The sequence below is a fragment of the Lontra canadensis genome, unplaced genomic scaffold (assembly GCF_010015895.1).
Source record: "Lontra canadensis isolate GAN:19392208 unplaced genomic scaffold, GSC_riverotter_1.0 scaffold16, whole genome shotgun sequence".
Lineage (NCBI taxonomy): Eukaryota > Metazoa > Chordata > Mammalia > Carnivora > Mustelidae > Lontra > Lontra canadensis.
This window is the reverse complement of record NW_022631010.1, coordinates 4764826-4784837: the sequence shown is the minus strand read 5'-3', so window position 1 is coordinate 4784837 and position 20012 is coordinate 4764826. Positions and strand designations below refer to the sequence as shown.

Genomic DNA, 20012 nt, shown 5'->3' with positions numbered 1-20012 from the left:
TTGTAAAGTATTTTGAAACTACAGTCAAGAATAAAAAACACAATGAACATTTGTGTACCTGCCAGCCACTTGTTGCAAATCTTGCCATCCTAATATTTGCTTCAGATTTGAAGAAATGAACTATTACAGATTCAACAGGAATCCCTGGCCTTCTTCCTGAATCCCTTTTCTCACCCACATCCTGAATCCAGTGTTTATTAACCCCTTATGTCTTTCACTCTTGATACAAATTTAAGTATCACACATGTCCAAGAATATTGTTTTGCAGGGTTTCGAACTCTACACAAATGGCTTCTTCCTCTGTGATTCATTGTGCAATCTGCGTTTTCGCTGCCACCCTTGTCTTTGAGAGTATCCATGAGGTCGGCTGCAAACCCTCCCCAGTCACGTTTCATGGGTCATATATGGGACTGCACCCTAGAGAGCTTATCTCTTCTTTTGATAGTCAGATTTTTACACTTGTTTGCTATTAAACGATGTTGCAGTGAACATCTTTGCTCATGCTTCTTCGGGCACAGACACAAGGGTTTCTCTATGCTGGTGGTTTGAGAGCATGGCCACGGTTCAGCAATAGCAGTGTCACCTGGAACCTGTTAGAAATGCCAAGTCTCAGTCCCCCCACCTCCAATCTACTCAGTGGGACACTCGGACACTCGGAGTGGAACCCAGCGCTGTGTGTTGTAACAAGACCTGTAGGAGAGGCTGAGAAAGGGTTTGAGAAGCACAGTTCTTGAGCCAAATTGCTGTGCTCAGAAAAGGCACATTCTCAAATTTACTAGATGCTGCTGGACTTTTCTCTAGGGCTTATTTACTCTCCTGTCAGAAGGGAGGGTTTTCCTTTCATTCTTGCCAGCACTCTGTATTATCAGAATTTAAACTGTTTCCCATGGGGTGGGAGGTCTGGGCTCTGTTTGCTTCTCAGCTGATGTTCTCTCTCTGGCCCTGGAGATCCCTCTTATGACATCGCGCACACTCTCTCTCTCTGCCCTCAGGTCCCTGCGGGGCTACAGCTTTGGAAACACACAAACCTCTACTCCGCTCTTCTGTGGCTGTTTCTCTTCCCAGGGGCATTAGCAAGCCCTCTGGATCAGTCAGGGTTCTCAGGTGTAAGCCACAGCATTGGGAGTTATCAGAAGGTTGTGGGGGGCTCACCGGATCCAGGCAGCTGGAGATCAGACTTGGAGAAATGGCAGGACCCATCCCAGAGTGGGAGGGAGGGGAGGCAGAAAAGGCCCAGACTGGTCTGGACAGTGACCCTTATCCCCACATAGCCCCTCACTCTTTTTGTCCAACTCCCAGGACTCGGGGTCATGGGAATGAGCATCTGATTGGTCAATGCCCATCACTGTCAACTTGAAGAAGGGCTGAACTTCCTTGGTTTCTGTTCTGGGGGTGGGGGCAGGAATTGCCCTTCTCGGGGTCCTCACACAATGGGGAATTCCTCTAAAAGGCAGATGAGGCACGAATAGACGGGGGCTGGTGGGGGGGCAGGTAGACCTGGAGAGTCAAGAAGGTCCTATGCTGGGTGGCTGTGGGCTCAGGGGGAGTCAAAGTATGTAACTGGTTTATTAAACAGTCTGACCTTGATGGGGTATAAATGCGGGACCGTTTCACATGTCCCCAGTTGCCTCTAAGAAGCTGCTCGGTCCTTCACGGACTCTCCCCACCTCCTACCTCCAGTGGTTTTCCCTGCTGCCTCTCGCTGAGACATTTGCCAGGAACCACCCTGCTTGGGTGAGGCCGCAGCCTCAGCCCTGAAGCCCGGCTACTTCTAAGGGGCCCTCGCCACTGAGAAGCCCCCCAGGCTTGCTGTGAAGGATGCATAGCTTCTTCGGCTGCTGCCTCTTCTCTCTGCTCTGCCCATCTCTCTCCTGGCCTCTTTACTCTGCTCAGAGAGACACAGGAAGGAGCAGATTGGCAGGGCTGTGACAGAATTGAATGCCCAACAGGGGCATAAGAAGCTGGCCACCCCTTGTTGCAGGCAACCCGTCTCTAGGAGGGGCACCTTGCCCCTCTTCTCACTTGATTTCGGGGGTTGGGAACAGAGGGAAAGTCACAACCCCCCACCCCCACCCCAGGCTGACAAATCCCATCTCTCTAAGTGGTAGGCTTATCAGGTAATGATCAGGAAAGCAGAAACCCCCTGTGAGCCTTGGCTAGAAAGGCTCCCTTTCTAGAGTATTCTCAGCCTCCTTCCCAGCTTTGGGTCCTGGCTGACTCTGGGGCAACAAATTTTCCTTCCCTCAACTCACTACACTTGATGATGCTGGGAGTGCTTGATGACGGTGACAGGGAGGAAGGGAGTCTTGTTCAGAAACACAGCAGGAGGACGAGGGTGTCCCCTACCCCCACCTGCATGCGCACCCTCCACACACTGATAAACACACACTATTCCCATGAAGGCTAAGTTTGCCTGTGAGTTCTAGAAAACTCCACGTAACAGTGGTTTAAATGAAACCGTGATTTCTCTCTCCTGTAAGTCTACACGGGCAGCCCAGGGCTGGTATAGCATGGTTCTACCTTCCTTGGGGACCTGGGCTCTTTCTTCTTATATCTCTAATCATTCCACGATAGCACTTCATGATCCAAAGTAGCTGCATGTGTTCCAGCCATCGTGTTCACATTCCACTCACTAGGAAGGGTGAGGGGATGACAAAGGGCATGCTCCTGCCCTTTAAGGCAGCTTCTTAGAAGTTGCACACATTGCTTTAGCTTATACACTGTTGGCCAGATTGGGATCATATGACTGTATCTAGTTGTCTGGGAAATGTAGTGGTTTGTCCGGGTGACCATGTGTTCAGTTAATATGCCCCATGAGATGGTCCGTGCTGCTCACGTACATGGTTTGACTATTTCTCTCCCACTTTCCCCCACCTTCCTCCCTGGTCTGGCTGGCAGTGGGCACTGGTCCAGGGGGCAACTGCACAGGCTGTGTCATCTGCTCAGAGGAAAATGGCTGCTCCACCTGCCAGCAGAGGCTCTTCCTGTTCATCCGCCGGGAGGGCATCCGCCAATATGGCAAGTGTGTGCATGACTGTCCCTCTGGCTACTTCGGCGTCCGTGGCCAGGAGGTCAACAGGTGCAAAAGTACGTGGCTTCCCCCTCATCCTGTGCTAGTGCTGGGTTCCTGAGACCTCTGGCCCACACCCCACCTCTCACCCCAACATGACCGCAAGCAAGCAGTGTGTGCCTGAGCCCAGACTCCAAGATACCGGCTTGGTTTCAGGCTGGCTCAGAAGCCCTAAGCAAGACAGAGCCCTAACAGCTCTCGGCACTAGTAGAGCAGGAAACCTTCACCTCTATCTACCCTAGCTTGCTGTGTGGCCTTGGGCATGTTACTCCCCTTCTCTGGGCCTAACTCAAAGGGAAAAGGGGGTCCTAACTCCTAACTCTGATTTTCACTGTGACCTGGGATAGATCATGCCCACGTTTGAGCTTTGATGGAAATGCAGCAGAAGTCCTCCATCACAGCCCAGACTTGCTATGTGACTCTAGACGAGTCGCTTGCCCTCTCTGAGCCTTGGCTCAAATGAGAAAGGGAATCTTGACCTTTCAATCCAAGTAAGCGTGTTACCTTGGATGTGGCACCTGCCTCCAGTGAGCCTCAGGGCAGACAAGGAAAGGAACTCTGGAATGCAGTTCCCACACAGGTCTGGGCTTCAGAGGAGACCGAATCCTGATCCCAGGGCTACAGAGCTTGGGCTGCTCAAAGGCAGAAGGCCCCCTTCTGCGTGGCCACCCTAACCACTGGTGGCCCTGGCTTTCTTGCAGAATGCGGGGCCACGTGTGAAAGCTGCTTCAGCCAGGACTTCTGCATCCAGTGCAAGAGGCGGTTTCTCCTGTACAAGGGGAAGTGTCTGCCCTCCTGCCCGCTGGGCACCACCGCCGAGCCCAGCACTCGGGAGTGCCAGGGTGAGTGGGGGCCTCCTCGCCCCGCCTCCTTCCCTAAGGGGCTGGTGAGGGCTGTCAGTAGAACAGGAAGAACCACAGGAGAATGTCCCAGGGTGCTGGGAGGCCCAATAGGGGACATCAGACACACACAAAGGGACCCTTCTATACATTAGAGCCATCATGAGCACCATTATCACGGTCACCATCACAACCAACATCAGATTCGTTGCTATTACCAGGGGAGGCCCCAGAGTTCACAAGAAGAGCACCGATTTTAGAATCAGATAAACCTGGGTTCAAATCCTTTTCATGTCTCCCTTCTGCCCCTCCCTGAAGCCTGGCTAATCTCCCCACCCCTACTTCAAGCTTCAGGTCAGGATTCTCCTCCTCCAGGAAGCCTTCCGGGTCCCCCAAGCCCCCAGAACCCAGGCCTCTTCCAGGCTCCGGCGGCTGCCTGTGCTTCCCCCATTATGGCACAAGCACCCTGCCGTCCCAGCCTGACATTTCTCGGTGGTGAACTCCGGGAGTCGGAGCTGGATCTGTCTTGTGCCCGCTGCTGCTCTGCACCTAGCAAAGCACGAGGCATAGAATAGGGGCTCGTCCCTACTTGGCAAATGAACACATCAGCAGAAGGACCACTGTTCTCAGGTCTGGAGACCTGGTTTCTGGGCCCAAGTAGGTCTTAAACACTTGCCATGTTCTGATGCAGATTCCCTTTTGTGTTTCCTTAGCAGGCCCCTTACCTGCTCTAGGCCTCACTGGCCTATTCTGCAAAATGGGGGTATTAACAGCCGCCTTGTTTTTTGCCTACCTCTTGGGAACTCTTAATAGAATCAAATGCGAAAAACTGTGTGTGTGTGTGTGTGTGTGTGTGTGTGTGTGTGTGTGTGTTTTGTTTCCTGCTAAGAACTTTCTTGGCCTGTGACCTCATTTTTCCTCACAATAGCACCAAATAGCTTCTGCCTTCCCCAGCCCATCAGAGGCACACGATCAAGGTCAAAGCGATGTGCTGGCCCTGAGGGCCTCCCAGCAGACCTTCTGGCCTCTTGGCCTACCTGTCCTCCTCCCAGACTCCCCCCTGCCTCCCCACCAGCTGCCCTCCCTCCCTCACGTTTGCCAGGCCCCCGGACTGCATACACCTGCCAGTATCCTTCCTTCTGCTCTACTGGATCGCCTCCTCTCCCTCTAGCTCCTCAGTAACCTCCTCCAGGAAGCTCCCCTCTAAAGCCCACTGTCACTCCCACTTCTGGCCCGGGCGTGCTTTAGTATGGCGCCCATCCCAGGCCCTCATAAATAGATAGTTAAGTGTCTCCCCTCTGCTCCTGGCGAGAGCTGTTGTCTTCAGGGACCCGGACCACTCCGACTTTGCCCTTGGATCTGAAGGACACTCCCTGCCTGCTGACCCAAATTGTCTGTCTGTGTCTCCACCCAACAGAAGAATGTGAGCTGGGCCCTTGGGGGAGCTGGGGCCCCTGTTTGCACAACGGGAAGGCATGCGGCTCGGCCTGGGGTCTGGAGACCCGAGTGCGGGAGGCCGGCCGGGCCGGACGGGAGGAGGCAGCAACCTGCCAGGTGCTCTCTGAGTCAAGGAAATGTCCCATCCAGAGGTCATGCCCAGCAGGTGAGCACTGGGCTGCATTCGGGGCTGCAGCAAGCAGGGCCCCCCCGGGGAACGCTGTGGGGCTGGGGACATTGCCTGCCCAAATAGCACCCATAGGGCGGCCCGAAAGTCCAAGATTACCCATACCTTCCTGTGGGTTAAGTCCTGCCCTCCCTGGTATCCTTTCAAAGGCAGGCGGGATCAGTCCCAACTTCGGGAGAGATACGTGCCTGCCTTCATCAGGACTTCTCTGCCCTTGCAGAATGACCACCACCCTTTTAATAGCAAGGATTTCAGAACGCCCTCTTTATGACTCCAAAGTTTGTGGAAAATGTGATCTCCTTACATGGGTCATTAGAAAAAAAAAATCAGTTGATGCCCTGTCATATAAAAGAGAAATAAAAGAAATTCCCCCACGTGGTCACACTTGGGCTCAACACAACTTGCGAACACTTAGAGGAGTCAGGGCAAACGTGAGAGCTCCCGTCCGGGCATAGAGATGCGACTTCCCAAGAGGGGACCAGCTCTTAGTAGAGCCCAAGTAAGCCCTCTGATCTCTAAACGGGCCCCACGCCGCCGGCAGCCTCGGGCCATTCAACGCGCGAGTGTTCAAAAGCAAGTGGATGGAAGGGCTTCCCCGGGCTGGGCCGCGCGGGTCTCAGACACAATGCCCTGTGCTCTTGGTGCAGGGAGGAACCCCAGCCAGAAGAAGGGGCGGAGAGACCGGCGCCCGCGCAAGGACAGGAGGCAGGACCGCACGCTGGACGTGAGGCCCCGCCCACCGGCCTGAGGAGTCCCGGGGGCTTGCCGCCCGCAGCACCCCGACCCTCCCTCAACCTGCAGCCCTCCAACACCCACACCGCCAACCCCTCCTGCTGCGGCCGCTGGGACCTCATCCTTCTCTCTCCCCACCCTTCCCCCCTCCTCCCCGCGTCCTGCCTTTCCAGCTCTCCTTCATTTCTGCTCTTCCTTCCGTTTCTCCTCCCACCTGTCCTTTTCCCTTCTTTCTCTTTAATCTTTTATCTGTCTGCCTTTCTTTTCCTTGTCTCCTGTTTTCTTTCCTGTTCTTCCCTGTGTCCTGCTCTCTCTACTTCTTAAAGAAAGAAGACGTCTTTCTCTAGGCCTTTCCCTGACCCTGTTGGGACCCCTGTTCGCAGAGAAGGGGTGTCCAAGGGCGGGGCCCAGGCCGCCGTCCAGGCAGGCTGTGCGAGTCCTGAGGGACCCGCTTCTGCTCCAGAGGAGACCCCAGAACCCAGGGCTGCCAGTGCCCCCTGCTCAGGCCAATCCCTGGAGGCCATCTCCACGGCCCTTGGTCACCGGCTCCTGTGGGAACCTCCAGGAAGAGGCTCTGGGGGCTCCCCATTCCCTGTGTAGACACAGATGGGGCCTCCGGCTGGACAGCCAGCCCTGAGCCTGCCTGTGGCCACAGAGTTTGCCCTTGGTGCTCCATGACTGCCCTCCCTCATGGTTCCCTGCCCCCTTCTTCCCAAACTGACTGTATTCCCTTGTCCTTTGGGGGTCCAAGCACTGCTTCCAATAGGACTGTCATCCCTGGGGGAACCACGGGCCCGCCCAGAAGAGGCCATCAAAGCCAAAAGGAACTTTGAGATTATCCAAGCTGCTCTGTTCCCCACCCTGGTGCTTCCTGCCCCTTGTACCTGTGGGGAAACTGAGGCCCAAGAAGGGACTTGCCCAAGGTCACCCAGGAAACCCAGGTGCTAGGCTTTCTACTTATTGGCTGCCCAGCGCAGCACACCCACAGGAAACTTTGGGGGCCTTTGGGGAGGTGATGAAAGAAGGAGCAAGGGAAGGGTCAGGAGCGAGGGAAGATTCCTCCATCCCCCAAGCCCCCAAGGAACCCTGAGCGCTTGCATTTCACTGGGACACCCCCCCCCACCACCACCACACCAGGCGAGAAGAACATGGAGAAGAACATCGGGGAGTCTCAAGTAAGATTTAGCTCAGAAGTCAGTTTGTTCTCACTGCCTGTCATTCCAGCATCACAGTACCTAGCCCCTCCTTGTTGGCCTCCCTGAGTCCCCAGGAAGGGGTGCTCCCAATTTGCCTTGGCATGGTCATGCCAAGGCTGGCCTGAAGTCAGAAGGTCCCAGCAGCTAGAAGCATTGGGAGCCTGAGGCCCAGGGGGGCCCCCAGGGTGGCCTACGGAAGGGGGACCGGCCCGCAGGCTGGAAGAGAGGTTAAAGGTGATGAGGTAGCACACCCCCCACCCCCCAAGAAGTGCCTACCCTCAGGCTTCCCTCTCTCTGGCATAATCCCTTGACACACACACACACCGCCCGCCCCGCCCCCCACCGCTCCACACACACACACCCGCCAGGCCCACCCTCATAACTGCTGCCTTTCCTCGCCTGGCCAGACCACCAGCTTCTCCTGCAAAAGTTTGTGCCTCTGAAATGCTCTATTGTTGTTGTTTCAAGACCCCTACATTTTTTTTTTTTAATAAAGAGAAAAAAAAAAGAAATTTGCAAGTGCTTCTTGGGCATGGGGTGGGTGTTATAAAACCATGATGCTGATGAGTTTGGAATAAGTGAATCTCAACCATGTGGGGCGGTTTTCCCTGGAATGCTCAGGGCTGTGAGGATGAAGGGAGGGCTGGGGATGAAGGGGCACTGAAAGAAGAGGAGGGACCCTCAGCCCCCACAGCCAGGGTCCTCTCAAGAAGGGGACTTAGCCACAGGCTGATGACAGCAGTGCTGTGCTCCCCACCCAAGGCCTCTCAGCCCCATGAATCACAGATGTGGCCCCAGGAAACCATCTGTGCCCTGGATGACACGTCCAAGGGGCCAGGGACACCCAGGAGGTGTGACCATCCCAAGGAGCCATCTGAATAATGATCTCACTGCTGGTGTGAGTGGCCTCAGCTCTGGGGGCCCGGGTTTGAGTCCCAGCCTGGCACCAGCTATCTGCTAGCTCTAGGCCAAGTCCCTTTTTATTTCTTGACCTTGGGCCTCCCTCACCACCCCCAGTTTGATGGAGGACATGACTAGATTATATCCATTGCCCAAATCTGGGCGGTCCAACAGCATCCCTGGGGCACTTGTCAAAAATTCAGATTTCAGCGTCCTACCCCAAGCCTACTAATTGTGAACAAGTTTGGGGGGCAGACAGGGAGTGCTAACTACTCATTCCAGGACCAGCTCAGTAGTGACGATGGCTCTCTTGGGGGCCTTGCCGTGGCAGTGCTCAGTGTTATGCCCCAATAATGGGTCCGTGATTAAAGGAGCGAGACTGATATAAAGCGAAGGTCAAGCAAAGCTTTATTTCGCACCAAGTATCAAGAATCTAACCAAATAGGGGCGCCTGGGTGGCTCAGTGGGTTAAAGCCTCTGCCTTAGGCTCAGGTCATGATCTCAGGGTCCTGGGATGGAGCCCCTAGTCGGGCTCTCTGCTCAGCAGGGAGCCTGCTTCCCTCTCTCTCTCTCTCTCTCTCTGTTTGCCTCTCTGCCTACTTGTGATCTCTGTCTGTCAAATAAACAAAGTCTTAAAAAAAAAAAAAAAAGAATCTGACCAAACGTTCGGGGATGCACCTCTTACAAGAGAGGGCGGCCCTTCTCTGTTTCAGACTAGCATTTAAGGGCAAAGGCCATGCGGTCCGGACTGGCCACGCAGAGGTGGCCAATGAGATTTTAACACACACAGGAAGCTCCACAGTGATGCTAGGTAACCAATTGAATTACAATTTACCCTAGTAGACATTTGAACCAGCCTATTACACCTTGATTAGGATTGGCGCCAAAAAGGCTCCCAAAGGGTGGGGCGGGGGGGGGGCTACTCCTTGGTAGCTAGGGAGACAGTATGCAACCCCCCACTGATCAGGTGTCTCCACCTGGCCTGACCCACCCCTGTATTTGAGCTTTGTTACCTGAGGCTGGTTTCCGGGACTTGTCTCCAAGTAAATCCCCTGGGGGAAGGGAGGCAGGGACAGTTTCTAAATAGGTCCTTACACTCAGGCCTAAATCCAAGGCATCTGCCTTTCTGCTTCTGACCGCCAGCTTCTGCAATCCGATTCTATAGGGTTCCAAATATAGACCTCTTCTCTAGTATGTTTTCTGGTGAGATTTGAATTCTAGGTTGCTGGAGGTTCTAACATCCATCATTCTAAGAAATCAAGATGGGAGAGGAAACTTCCCCTCCTGCAATCCCCAAGCCATGTTCTTTCCCTCAGGGGCCTGGTCCTCTGTTCCCAGATGAGGGCTGTGGACAAGGTTGTCCCTTTTTTTTTTTTTTTTAAGTTTTCAAATTAGGAGATTAGTTTCTCGAGGGCCTATAGACTGGATCTCAGACATTCTCTCCAGCTCCTAAACCTTTCTCACCCAGCCTCTCCCACGTTCTCTGGAGGATCAGGCCACCTTACTGCGAAGGAGAGCCTCCCATGTAACTATCTCTTACAGATGAAGCTCAGAGAGAATCTTTGAGACTGGCCAGGATCACCCAGCCAGAGAGGGACAGAGCCCAGACGGAGGCTTGGGGCTGGCCAGATGCTACTCCAGAGGAAGCAAACACGGCTTGGCGCATGCTGAGAGCTCCCTGCTCAACCCTCCCCCAACCTCCCACCTCCGCTCCAGAGGCCAAGAGACGGCCCTCTTTCAGGCAGACACCCCACCCCAGAGCTTGCTTGCTGGGTCCCCAGCATTGCCTGCATGTCCTTCCCACCTCCTGTCCCTAGAGGGCGCTGCCCAGCTATGAACGCTGCAGAAGCCCGGCTAGTAACCACGCCCTTTTCAGAAATTGGGGGGGGGGGGGATGGGGGCGGGGACTTCTGGCTGGCTTCTCACTCCCAGCAGGGTCGGTGGGGATGGATGAGGGGGAGGGTACCTCCCGCTTCAGGCTGAACAAGGACCGTTGCGATGGTGGCTTCTGCCGAGTGGCATTTACAGCAAAGAGGCTCCAGGACTCTGGCTCCCCGCCAGGCACTGAGGGGACGTGGATTCAGAGGAGGACCGGAGCGCTCGCTTTGGCAGCACATATACAGAGGAGGACCCGAGCCCCACATCCCACAGCAGGTCACCCTGACTGCCGCAGTTCCTGCCTCCTGCCAAGACATCCCGGCCCCCGGCCTCCAGGGACTCGTGGAGTTAAAGTTCTCCCATTTTCACTTAGAGGAACATTTCAAACTATCCTGTGTGGCCCCTCAGACTCAGGAAATGTGCGTTCTTGTAATAATAAAACAACAGTAATGATCATAATGATTAATAAGAAGAACATCTTAAACGTATTGATCTGGCTAAGGGCTCTAAGGGCAGTGGCTCATTTCCTTTGCTTGTCTCCCCTCCCTACAGGTCATCTTTCTGATTTCCTCCTGTGCGTGGGCCTGGTCCCAGCATTCATCTCCTGCAGCTTCATGGCAGCTCTGCCTGCAAGCTCACTTACACAAGAGGAGACAGAGGCGCAAGTTAAAGCCATTCAAAATCTTGGGGCGCCTGGGTGGCTCAGGGGGTTAAGGCCTCTGCCTTGGTTGGGCTCAGGTCGTGATCCCAGGGTTCGCAGCGTTGGGCTCTCTGCTCAGCGGGGTGGCTGCTTCCCCCTCTCTCTGCCTGCCTCTCTGCCCACTTGTGATCTCTGTCTGTCAAATAAATAAAATCTTAAAAAAAAAAAAAGCCATTCAAAATCCACCAGTCTCATTTTATCATCCGTTCAGTAAATATACACATAGGGGTGGCTGGGTGTCTGGAACTATGCTGGCTGCCAGTGATAAACACCTAGGTCTTGTCCCAGAGCTTTCTGTCTGTACTCAAGTCAATTACAATGGGACAAGAAGGCCTCCTGCAGAGGAGAGGATCTGGGATCAGGGACAGTTAAGCTATCTGCAGCCTGCAGGGGGTGTGGGGGGGGAGCCCTCAGGGGGCACCTCCTCCAGGACCAGTTAGGCAGGCTGATAACTGAAAACTGACATTGGAGGGGTGGATCCAGCTATAGGAAACAGCACATGCAAATGCCTGGAGCAGAAGCTGCTCATGGGGGTGCCAAGCCCAGAATTTGCAAGCCTCCTAGGCTGCCCGACTGGGGGACCAGAAGATTCAGCCCTGGGGTCTGCTGCTCCCCCACCTTGCTCTCCGACTCCCAGCCTCACCCATAGTGGTCCATTCAACCGGCCATCCACCACCCACAAGGTGGCACAGATCAGCCAGCCAGAGCTGGGGCTGAAGAAGCTGGCTGGGAAGGGGCTGCTGCCACCCAGCCTGTCCCACCCCCAGCTGCTGTCCTCCTAGCTCACACGCCAGCAGAGAGAAGCTGGCCCCACTCTGCCCTGTCTGAACTCCCGGGCCTCAGAACCCACACATGTAATAAAATGGGTGTTGCTTTATGTTCCTGAGGTTGGAGAGGTTAGTTTCACAGCAATAGACAACTGGACTAGGGGTTGATAGTGGAGTCACTCTCCTAGGGCGGAGGGCAGGGAAGAGGCAGGGAAGAGCTACATAGCAAAGCCACAAATGTCATCTCCACCACTGACCAGCTTCGAGCCCTTGGCCAAAATCCTGTACATCTCTGTGGGCCTCAGTTTCCTCATCTGTAAAAGGGGATAAGAAGAGTATCTCTCATGGTGTCTTTGTGAGGTTTAATTCAGTTTTAATAACACATGAGAGTTAAGACACAGTAACTGCTCAATAAAGGTTTTTATTTTAAGATCTATTTCATTTATTCACTCAACAATCATTTCTTAAGCCCTGAGTCTGAGCCCAGAACTGTATAGGGAATTTCACATTACAAACTTACATTCATCCTCCATCCCGCCCTCAGAAGTAGATTTTATTATTATTCCTACTTTTAATAGATGGGGAATCCAAGGCTGAGAAAGATAGCAGGAATGGGAACTCAAAAACCTCACCCTCCACCAGGTGGCCACTTACTGCATGGCTCCCACACTGGGGGGGGCACATCCTATGCCACCCCGGGGAGACCCGCATCCCGTGAGAAAAGATGGTCCACCTCACTGAAATTAAATGACAATCAAATCACACAGAGTGACCCCGTTTGACCTGCTTGAGTGGCAGAGAGCCAGATTTTGAAACCACAAGGCCTTGGCCGGGCTGTGGGTAAGTTGGTGCTCTCTCCTGCCTTCCTGGGGGGAGGAGCATGGGCCAACCTCTAGAGAAGGGAAATTGACGATGTGTATTAAAATGAAAACACTCTCCTCCCCGGCGCTCAGCCAGCCACTTCCAGGGATTTATCCTCTGATTAGCCTCATCCGCGTGCAGAACAAGTGTGCGTGCACACAACTGTTCCCTGTGGCCAGTGGTTTTGATCACAGAGAACTGGAAACATTCCAAACCTTTGCAGGAGACCCCTTTAAGGTATAGTCACATAGCGCTCCATGGGACGTCATGCAGCTGAGAAGGGGTCCTGAGGAAGGGTTTGATGTACGACTCTGAGCAATGGCCAAGACGCACGATGAATGGAGAAAAGCAAGTTGCAGAACCATGGGCAGTCTGCGAGAGGGCCGGGATGGGAGCAGGTGGAAGGAGACTTGCTGTCCTCTTTTACTCCTTTTGACCAGTAAGACATGGAAATATACTACCAAGTTCAAAAAATAAAAATGAAATTCTTTGGAGACATTTTGCAAACGGGATTTTAAATACCCTTTAGAAAGATTCACATGGCTTTGCATAAACGTTTTTCAGAAAGGGTTTTGGAGACACAGCGCTGAGCTTGAGAACAGAGGCCCCCCCCTTTTTTTTTAAGATTTTATTTATTTATTTGACAGACAGAGATCACAAGTAGGCAGAGAGGCAGGCAGAGAGTGAGAGGGAAGCAGGCTCCCTGCTGAGCAGAAAGCCCGATGCGATGCGATGCGATGCGGGGCTCGATCCCAGGACCCTAGGATCATGACATGAGCTGAAGGCAGAGGCTTTAACCCACCGAGCCACCCAGGAGCCCCAGGACAAATATGATTTGGACTGAAGGAGATTGACAAGCAAATGAACGGATGAATGGAAAGACAGCATCACAAGCTACCACGGTGAAGCCCTACTATGTACCCTACCACAACCCCTACCATTTCATCTTCCACCTCCCCTGGGAATGGGTGCTATTGTCTTTGGCCACATATACAGTTGCAGAAAGGGAGACTCAGAGGGTAAAGTGATATGCCGGCCATTGTGTTCTATATCTCCTATTTTGCTGTGGACCTGGGAATTCTGGTGAGCTTGCGCACATTCACTCCTGCGCTTTGGCATCTGCACCATGTCTCAGCAGTCTCACCCCCCCTCCCCGGCACCGCCTGCTCTGCTTCAATGCCTACCTATGATCACTCTCTTTCTGTCTTCTCTGTCAAATAAATAAATAAATAAAAATCTTCTTAAAAAGATTGTGTCTGTCCTACGGCATAGATGTTCCTCCTCCAGGAAACTTTACCTAATTGACTGTCTCTTCCCAGTAGAAGTTCCCTTCCTTGGGCGACTCAGTCCTCCTCCCTCCTTTCACACCCTCTGTTTGATACCCTGGGGAACGGCCTGGGTGCTGTAACTCTTTTGGCCAGGAGAGGGCAGCACTGTCCAAGAAGCTGGAGGAGCCAGGCTCACATGATAGCGGGACTCCTACCTCTGAAGCCCTACTGTGAGCCAGATACCACTGGGAGCACTCCACTTACTTTACTCCATTGGAGGAAGGCCCTACACTAGTTGCCTTTTACCATCCCCATCCCCATTTTATCTCCTTTTCCCTTTTTTTTTTTTTTTTTTGGTAAGACTGTGGCTGCCTAGAGAGTTGAGTTATTCATTCTCAAGTCAGATAAACCCTTCTCTTGTTTTATTTAATTTCCCTCTTGATGCCCCCTACTCTTCCCCCTTCCCTTCCTGCCCAGGTATCCACTCTCACAAGTTCATTCTGTGTCCTTTCATGTACATGAATCCTTGGATTTGCATGTTTTTATTTACAGAAATGGATTTGTGCCTGAGTCCCTCCTCCTTCCCCCTAGCATCCACCTGCTGTTTCTTAGATCCAGTTGTATTGCTTCTGCACCCGCTCCCCCTGGCGTTAGACATAGCTCCCTACCTCAGCTGTGTCGCAGTCATCATTGCCTCTTTGGGCCCCCTCCCGGGCCTGCCCGAGAATTTCTCTGGGCTACACACGCAGGGCGATGGTGGCTGGACCACTGGTAGCTTCCTGCTTACCGTCCCTGGGTCCCGCACCAGTTCTAACATCCAGCAGAACACAGAATTCCCGTTTGGCACACCCTCGCTAACCCCACAAAGCTCCAGGCTATCTCATTTGTGCCAGCCCAGCTGCTGCAGGGAAAGGAGATCTGCCTCTTCACTGTGGACTCTCATGTCTCTGATGACCGCTGAGGGTGTAGGAGCATTGATTCCCACTTTTGTTTGTGATGTTCTCCCCCATGTTACCGTGCTACCATGGAGGCTCAGGCCCAGAGGTAAGAGGTAGAGCCCCCAACCTTGGCCTGCCCCTCTAACAACAATAATGCATTCATTTTCGACTCAGTTAATGACTTTGCTGTTTCCTTCATGATCTCAGGGGCCTGTGGTCAAGGGTAGTGGCTTAGTTAACCCAACAACATGCAAGAGAACCTCACGAGGACCTGGGAACCTGTGTAAAGGGGGCTTGGGAAGGGTGGGTCTCCTTGCTAGATGGGCCAGGGCAGGTAGGAGGCATAAGGAGAAATCAGGATGGCCAAGCTGCCCAGTGACATTGATGAATGCAGAAGAGGAAGCAGGAGGCCAGGACATACCAGGAACAAGGATCTGGAGGGCATCTTGCCCTATGTCAGGACTGGTGCAAGCTAGATGTTTCTCCACTCCTAGAATAAAATCCATACTCCTCATGGCCACAGAGTCCTTGCCAATTCAGCTCCTGTTCTTTCTCTGACCTTGTCTCCTGACCTGTCCTCCTTGCCCACTCCAGCTACACTGGCCTCATCTCTTCCTGAAATTTGCCAATCTCATTCTGGCCTCAGGGCCTTTGTACTTGCTATCCCTAACCCTCTGCCCAGAATGCTCTCCCTCTATATCTGGATCTCCACATGGCTTCCTCCTTCTTTTCTATTTCTTTTTCTTTCTTTCTTTCTTTCTTTCTTTCTTCTTTCTTTCTTTCTTTCCTTTTCTTTCTTTCTTTCTTTCTTTCTTTCTTTCTTAGATTTTATTTATTTATTTGGCAGAGAGAGAAAAAGAGTACAAGCAGGGGGAGCAGCAGAGGGAGCAGCAGAGGGAGAGGGAGAAGCAGGGTCCCCAACCTGAGCTGAAGGCAGGCACTTAACCAACTGAGCCCCCCAGGCACCCTCTTCCTTCTCTATTTCTAAGTCTCTTAGTTCAAATGTCACCTTTTCACGGAGGCTTCCCAGACAATCTTATCTCAATAGCCTGTGCCCAGCCCCAAGGCATTTTCTGCTTTAGTTAGTGAATGTTTCAATGTTTCTTTGTAGCCTTAATTGTAATTTAAAATGCTCTCATTTAGATAAGGGGTCATCCAGCCAGACATCTGTCTCCCCTTTGATCACAAGCGTTGTTGATTCAGCTGACCTGGCTGCCTTGGCTAGTGTCCCCTTCTCCCTCACAGCCCCCCATGTGTCCGTCCAGAAGGGGCATCTTGCTGGGTCTAAGAGGACGACGCTCCCCAAAGGAGAAAGCCCATTCCTCCATCAAGGGCACAGAGGAGCTGCACTCCACTGCCGGAAGCTCCAAACAAGCTCTCGAGGTCCATTTGTAGGCGAAGGTAGGCTATTCAAGCTTCCAGGACACAACTAAATGAGACGCTGCGTGTGGCACTCTGCCTTTCTAAAAGGGAAAAACATAGAATAAAACAAAATGATCTCATCTAAGTCTTGACCTCTTTATGACTGCCCCCCTTACCTGTGACTATCTTCCACACCAGACTCTGCAAGGGGGCCACGTCTGCACGGAGCATGGCCAGCCCCTCCTGTGCCCCCCCACCCCCCCGAAAAGCAGCCGGTGCATGGTAGAGAGCCAATCAAGATTCATGGAATGAATGAAAGAAGGAAGGAAGGAAGGAAGGAAGGAAGGAAGGCAGGCAGGCAGGCAGGCATCAAGGGATACCAGATCCATCACTATCTGAGTGCTTCCTCTGTGCCAGGCGCCGTTCCCTCCCCAGATAGCCTTGTAGAGAAGGAATTGTCAGTGTGCCCATTTTACAGAGGAGACAACTGAGGCACAGAGAAATTCCATCCCTTGCCTGAGGTCACACAGCTCCAGGAGCTTGAGTTTTAACCTGCGCTGTTTAGCAGTCTCTTGTGCTATCCATTCTATACTAGGAAGGCCCCTTGCCCCAACTAGCTCCCTATCCACCCTGTCACCCTATATCTCTGCCCTTTGCCAGTGGGGTTTCCCATCTTCAAACAGAAGAGCCACTCATCCTGAATCCTGTGGCCTCTTGCAAAGACTCTTCATCTCGAATACCTCCTTGTCTTTCCTTCTCAAAGGCCATAAGGGAATTTGGTGGGGGGTGATGAGAATGTCCTATAACTCGTTACAGTTGCTGGTGCCATTGGAGGATTTATTTGTCTAGGTTCAGCCAACTGTACAGTTAAACTCTGTGTATTTCACTGTATATAAATTACACTTCTGTTAAAAAATTAATGAACTCCAGGATACCTTCTATAATCTCTCTCCATCTGCTCCTGACACTAGAGTGACAGATATTGGGCACAGCCTACCAAATACCATCCCCCACTTCTGCCTTGCTAACTGAACACAATTTTCTTCTTGGCTTTCCCAGATACTCACTTTCCCAGCCTCCAGTGTAGCCACTAGTGGCCATCTGATACAATTCTAGCCAATGAGGCCTCATTGGAGGTCTGCCGAAGAGGAAGTAGATGGAACTATTCTTTCCTGCCTCACTTAATTCCTGCCTTAAGTGTAGATGTAATGTCTGGCGCTGCAGCAGCCATCTTATATCCATGAGGTAACAAGTTTGAGGGAAAGAGCAAGAGGGTAAAGCTGTCAGCCCTGACTTTGTTGAACTGCTGAAACTTTACCAGTTGCCACTCATCTGCAACCCTCCATTACATGTGGAAAATAAGCCCTAATTATTTAAGACTCTGTTAAGTGGGGAATGATTTGACTGTAAGCACTGAAAAACCCAAACTCATAGAAGCATCAACAAATAAGCAAGATGAATATGCACACAGCACACACATGTATGGTCATGCCAATTGTCCAGTGTTTACAAATTATTCCCCTGCAAATAATGGTTTGCTTTTCACATATAATATTAAAGTCTGGAGGTAGATGGCAGTTATATCAGGAACGTGATTCTCTTGAACTTCTCCTCATGGTTGTAAGACGGCTACCTCCGCGCACACATTCAAGGCAGGAAAAAAGAGGCAACAGCAGAAAGAGGCTACATATGTGCCAAGAAAGCTCTCCCAGAAGACTCCCTGCTCCTTCCCATCTCTCTTGTCCCCCACCCCCACCTCACACACATAGCAGACTTCTGTTGGCATTTCATTATCCAGAATTAATTACCGCTCCAGCTGGGAAGTAGCAAGTGGGAATGGGAGTTGGGCTGACCTCAAGGGACAAACACTTTATCCCCTGGTCAGAGACCCAGCTTAAAATGCGGGGGCGACTAGGTGGCTCAGTCATTTAAGTGTCTAACTCTTGATCTCAGCTCAGATCTTGATCTCAGGGTCATGAGTTCTAACCCTATGCTGGGCTCCACGCTGGGATGTGGAGCCTACTTAAAAAAAAAAAAAAAAAATGCAGATCCCAACTAGAAGAAATACTGGTAGGAGGAGGGGTGTGAAAATTCACACTAAGGAGTCAATAAAGGACTGATAATAGACCTTTGTTTCCTTTGAGGCAACATCCCTGAACTTGAGAGCATGAGGACTTCCTTTTTGGGTCTGAGCCTGTTTCAAAGGGGCTGCCATCAGACTTTCCCATAGCCCCTCCTCCTGACCCCCAAATATTCTTCCCCCTCTTCCTCCCGTCATTGTTCCAGACGTCACTGTGCATTGGCTACTTGTTACACATTATCTTGAATCATCTCAACCACTTGGGGGGGTTGAGGTTATGGCCCCATTTTTCTAATGAGGAAATTGGCTGCACGTGAGGGGACCATAGCTGCAGAGTGCGTAAACCAACCCCCAGGGCTCCCCGACCCTGACCACACTCCTCACCTCCTTCACATAGCTGTGCTCCCCACCTGAATCCCCCTTCTTCTCCTCTTCACCTGGTGAACCCAACCACCTTAGAGGTTTCTGCTGACTCTGCCTCCTCCTGGAAGACTTCCTTGACAGCCCCCCAGGCAGGCCAGGTGCCTCTTCCATGAGCTCTGTGCCAACATGACTGTTGGCCCTGACTCTGTGTGTGTCTTGCCTAGATCAGGGCCCTGTGAGGCCCAGGCCTGGATCTGACTCATCTCTGGGTCCCCCGTGCCCAGTCACACTCTGACACAGGGTGGGACCTAGCCACTGCTGAAGGGATGAATGAATGACCCCAAGGCGGCTCTGGGTGCGAGTGAGATCGGTGTTACCTGGCAAGCAGCAGCCACTGCCCTCAAGGCCCCAGTAGACAGTCTCCAGTCTGGTCACTGTGCCCCATCCCCCAACCCCCTCCTGGTCCTTCAAAATCTGGCCCTCACTCTCACACTAGGAGGGTGGACAAAGGAACCCATACATCCTCTACCTCTGTGGGGCATTTGGAATAGTCATCATATTTACACACAGATATATGGTTTTCTTAAATATAAGGCTTATTTAAATATAATTTACTACAGTTGAAAAACCCATCCCTCTGAGATGTAAAGCTGATTGTGTTTTGACAAATGTATACAGTTGACCTGGAACAACTTGGGGTTTAGGGCACCGAGGCTGGTGCAGTAAAAAAAATCTCCTTAGTTACTAATAGCCTACAGTTGACCAGAAGCCTTACAGACAACATAGACAGTGAACACATACTTTGTATACTATATAAGGTATATAGAATATACTGTATTCTTACAATAAAGCTAGAGAAAATAAAATGTAATAACAAAATCATAAGGGAGAGGAAATACATTTATAGGGTTGTACCGTATTTACCCCAAATCCCACATATGTGAGCAGCCTGGGGGAAGCTCCAGCCTGTGTTGTTCAAGGTCAGCTGGAATGTCTGTCATGTGCCCACCCTCCCAATCATGCTCTAGATCAATCCATCACACCCTTCTACACTTGGTCTCCCCCACACTCCCACGTGCTCCCAATGAACACCAACTGTCTTGCTCTCTGTCCAAATGGTTTTGCCTTTTCCAGAAAGTCCTATACATGGAATCCTACAGTATGATGCCTTTTGAGTCTGGCTGATTTCCTCGCACACCTTTGAGATGCATCTCTGTTTCTGTCTGTATCAATACTTCCTCCCTTTTTACTGTCCCGTTGGTATTCCACATGTATCCTATTCGCCTACCGGACAACTGTTTATATAGCGTTTGGTGATTATGAGAACAGCTATGCTAAGCATCTGCGTATGATTTTTGTGTGTGGACACTGTTTTCCTTTCGACTGGGTAAATGCAAGGGTGTGGGATGGCCGGGTCATGTGGTAAGTACATGT

At 52.0% G+C, this 20012-nt stretch overlaps 1 protein-coding gene across 1 annotated transcript in view; it reads left to right on the top strand.

Annotated features, from left to right (window-relative positions):
• Positions 1 to 6281, top strand: part of RSPO4 (R-spondin 4) — a 29098-nt gene extending 22817 nt beyond the window's left edge. Inside the window, exons 2-5 of the mRNA XM_032859376.1 lie at positions 2899 to 3087; positions 3772 to 3912; positions 5327 to 5512; positions 6181 to 6281. Of these exons, the coding sequence (XP_032715267.1) occupies positions 2899 to 3087; positions 3772 to 3912; positions 5327 to 5512; positions 6181 to 6281 (617 nt within the window). The remainder of the gene's footprint in view (positions 1 to 2898; positions 3088 to 3771; positions 3913 to 5326; positions 5513 to 6180) is intronic.
• The last annotated feature ends 13731 nt before the right edge of the window (positions 6282 to 20012 follow it).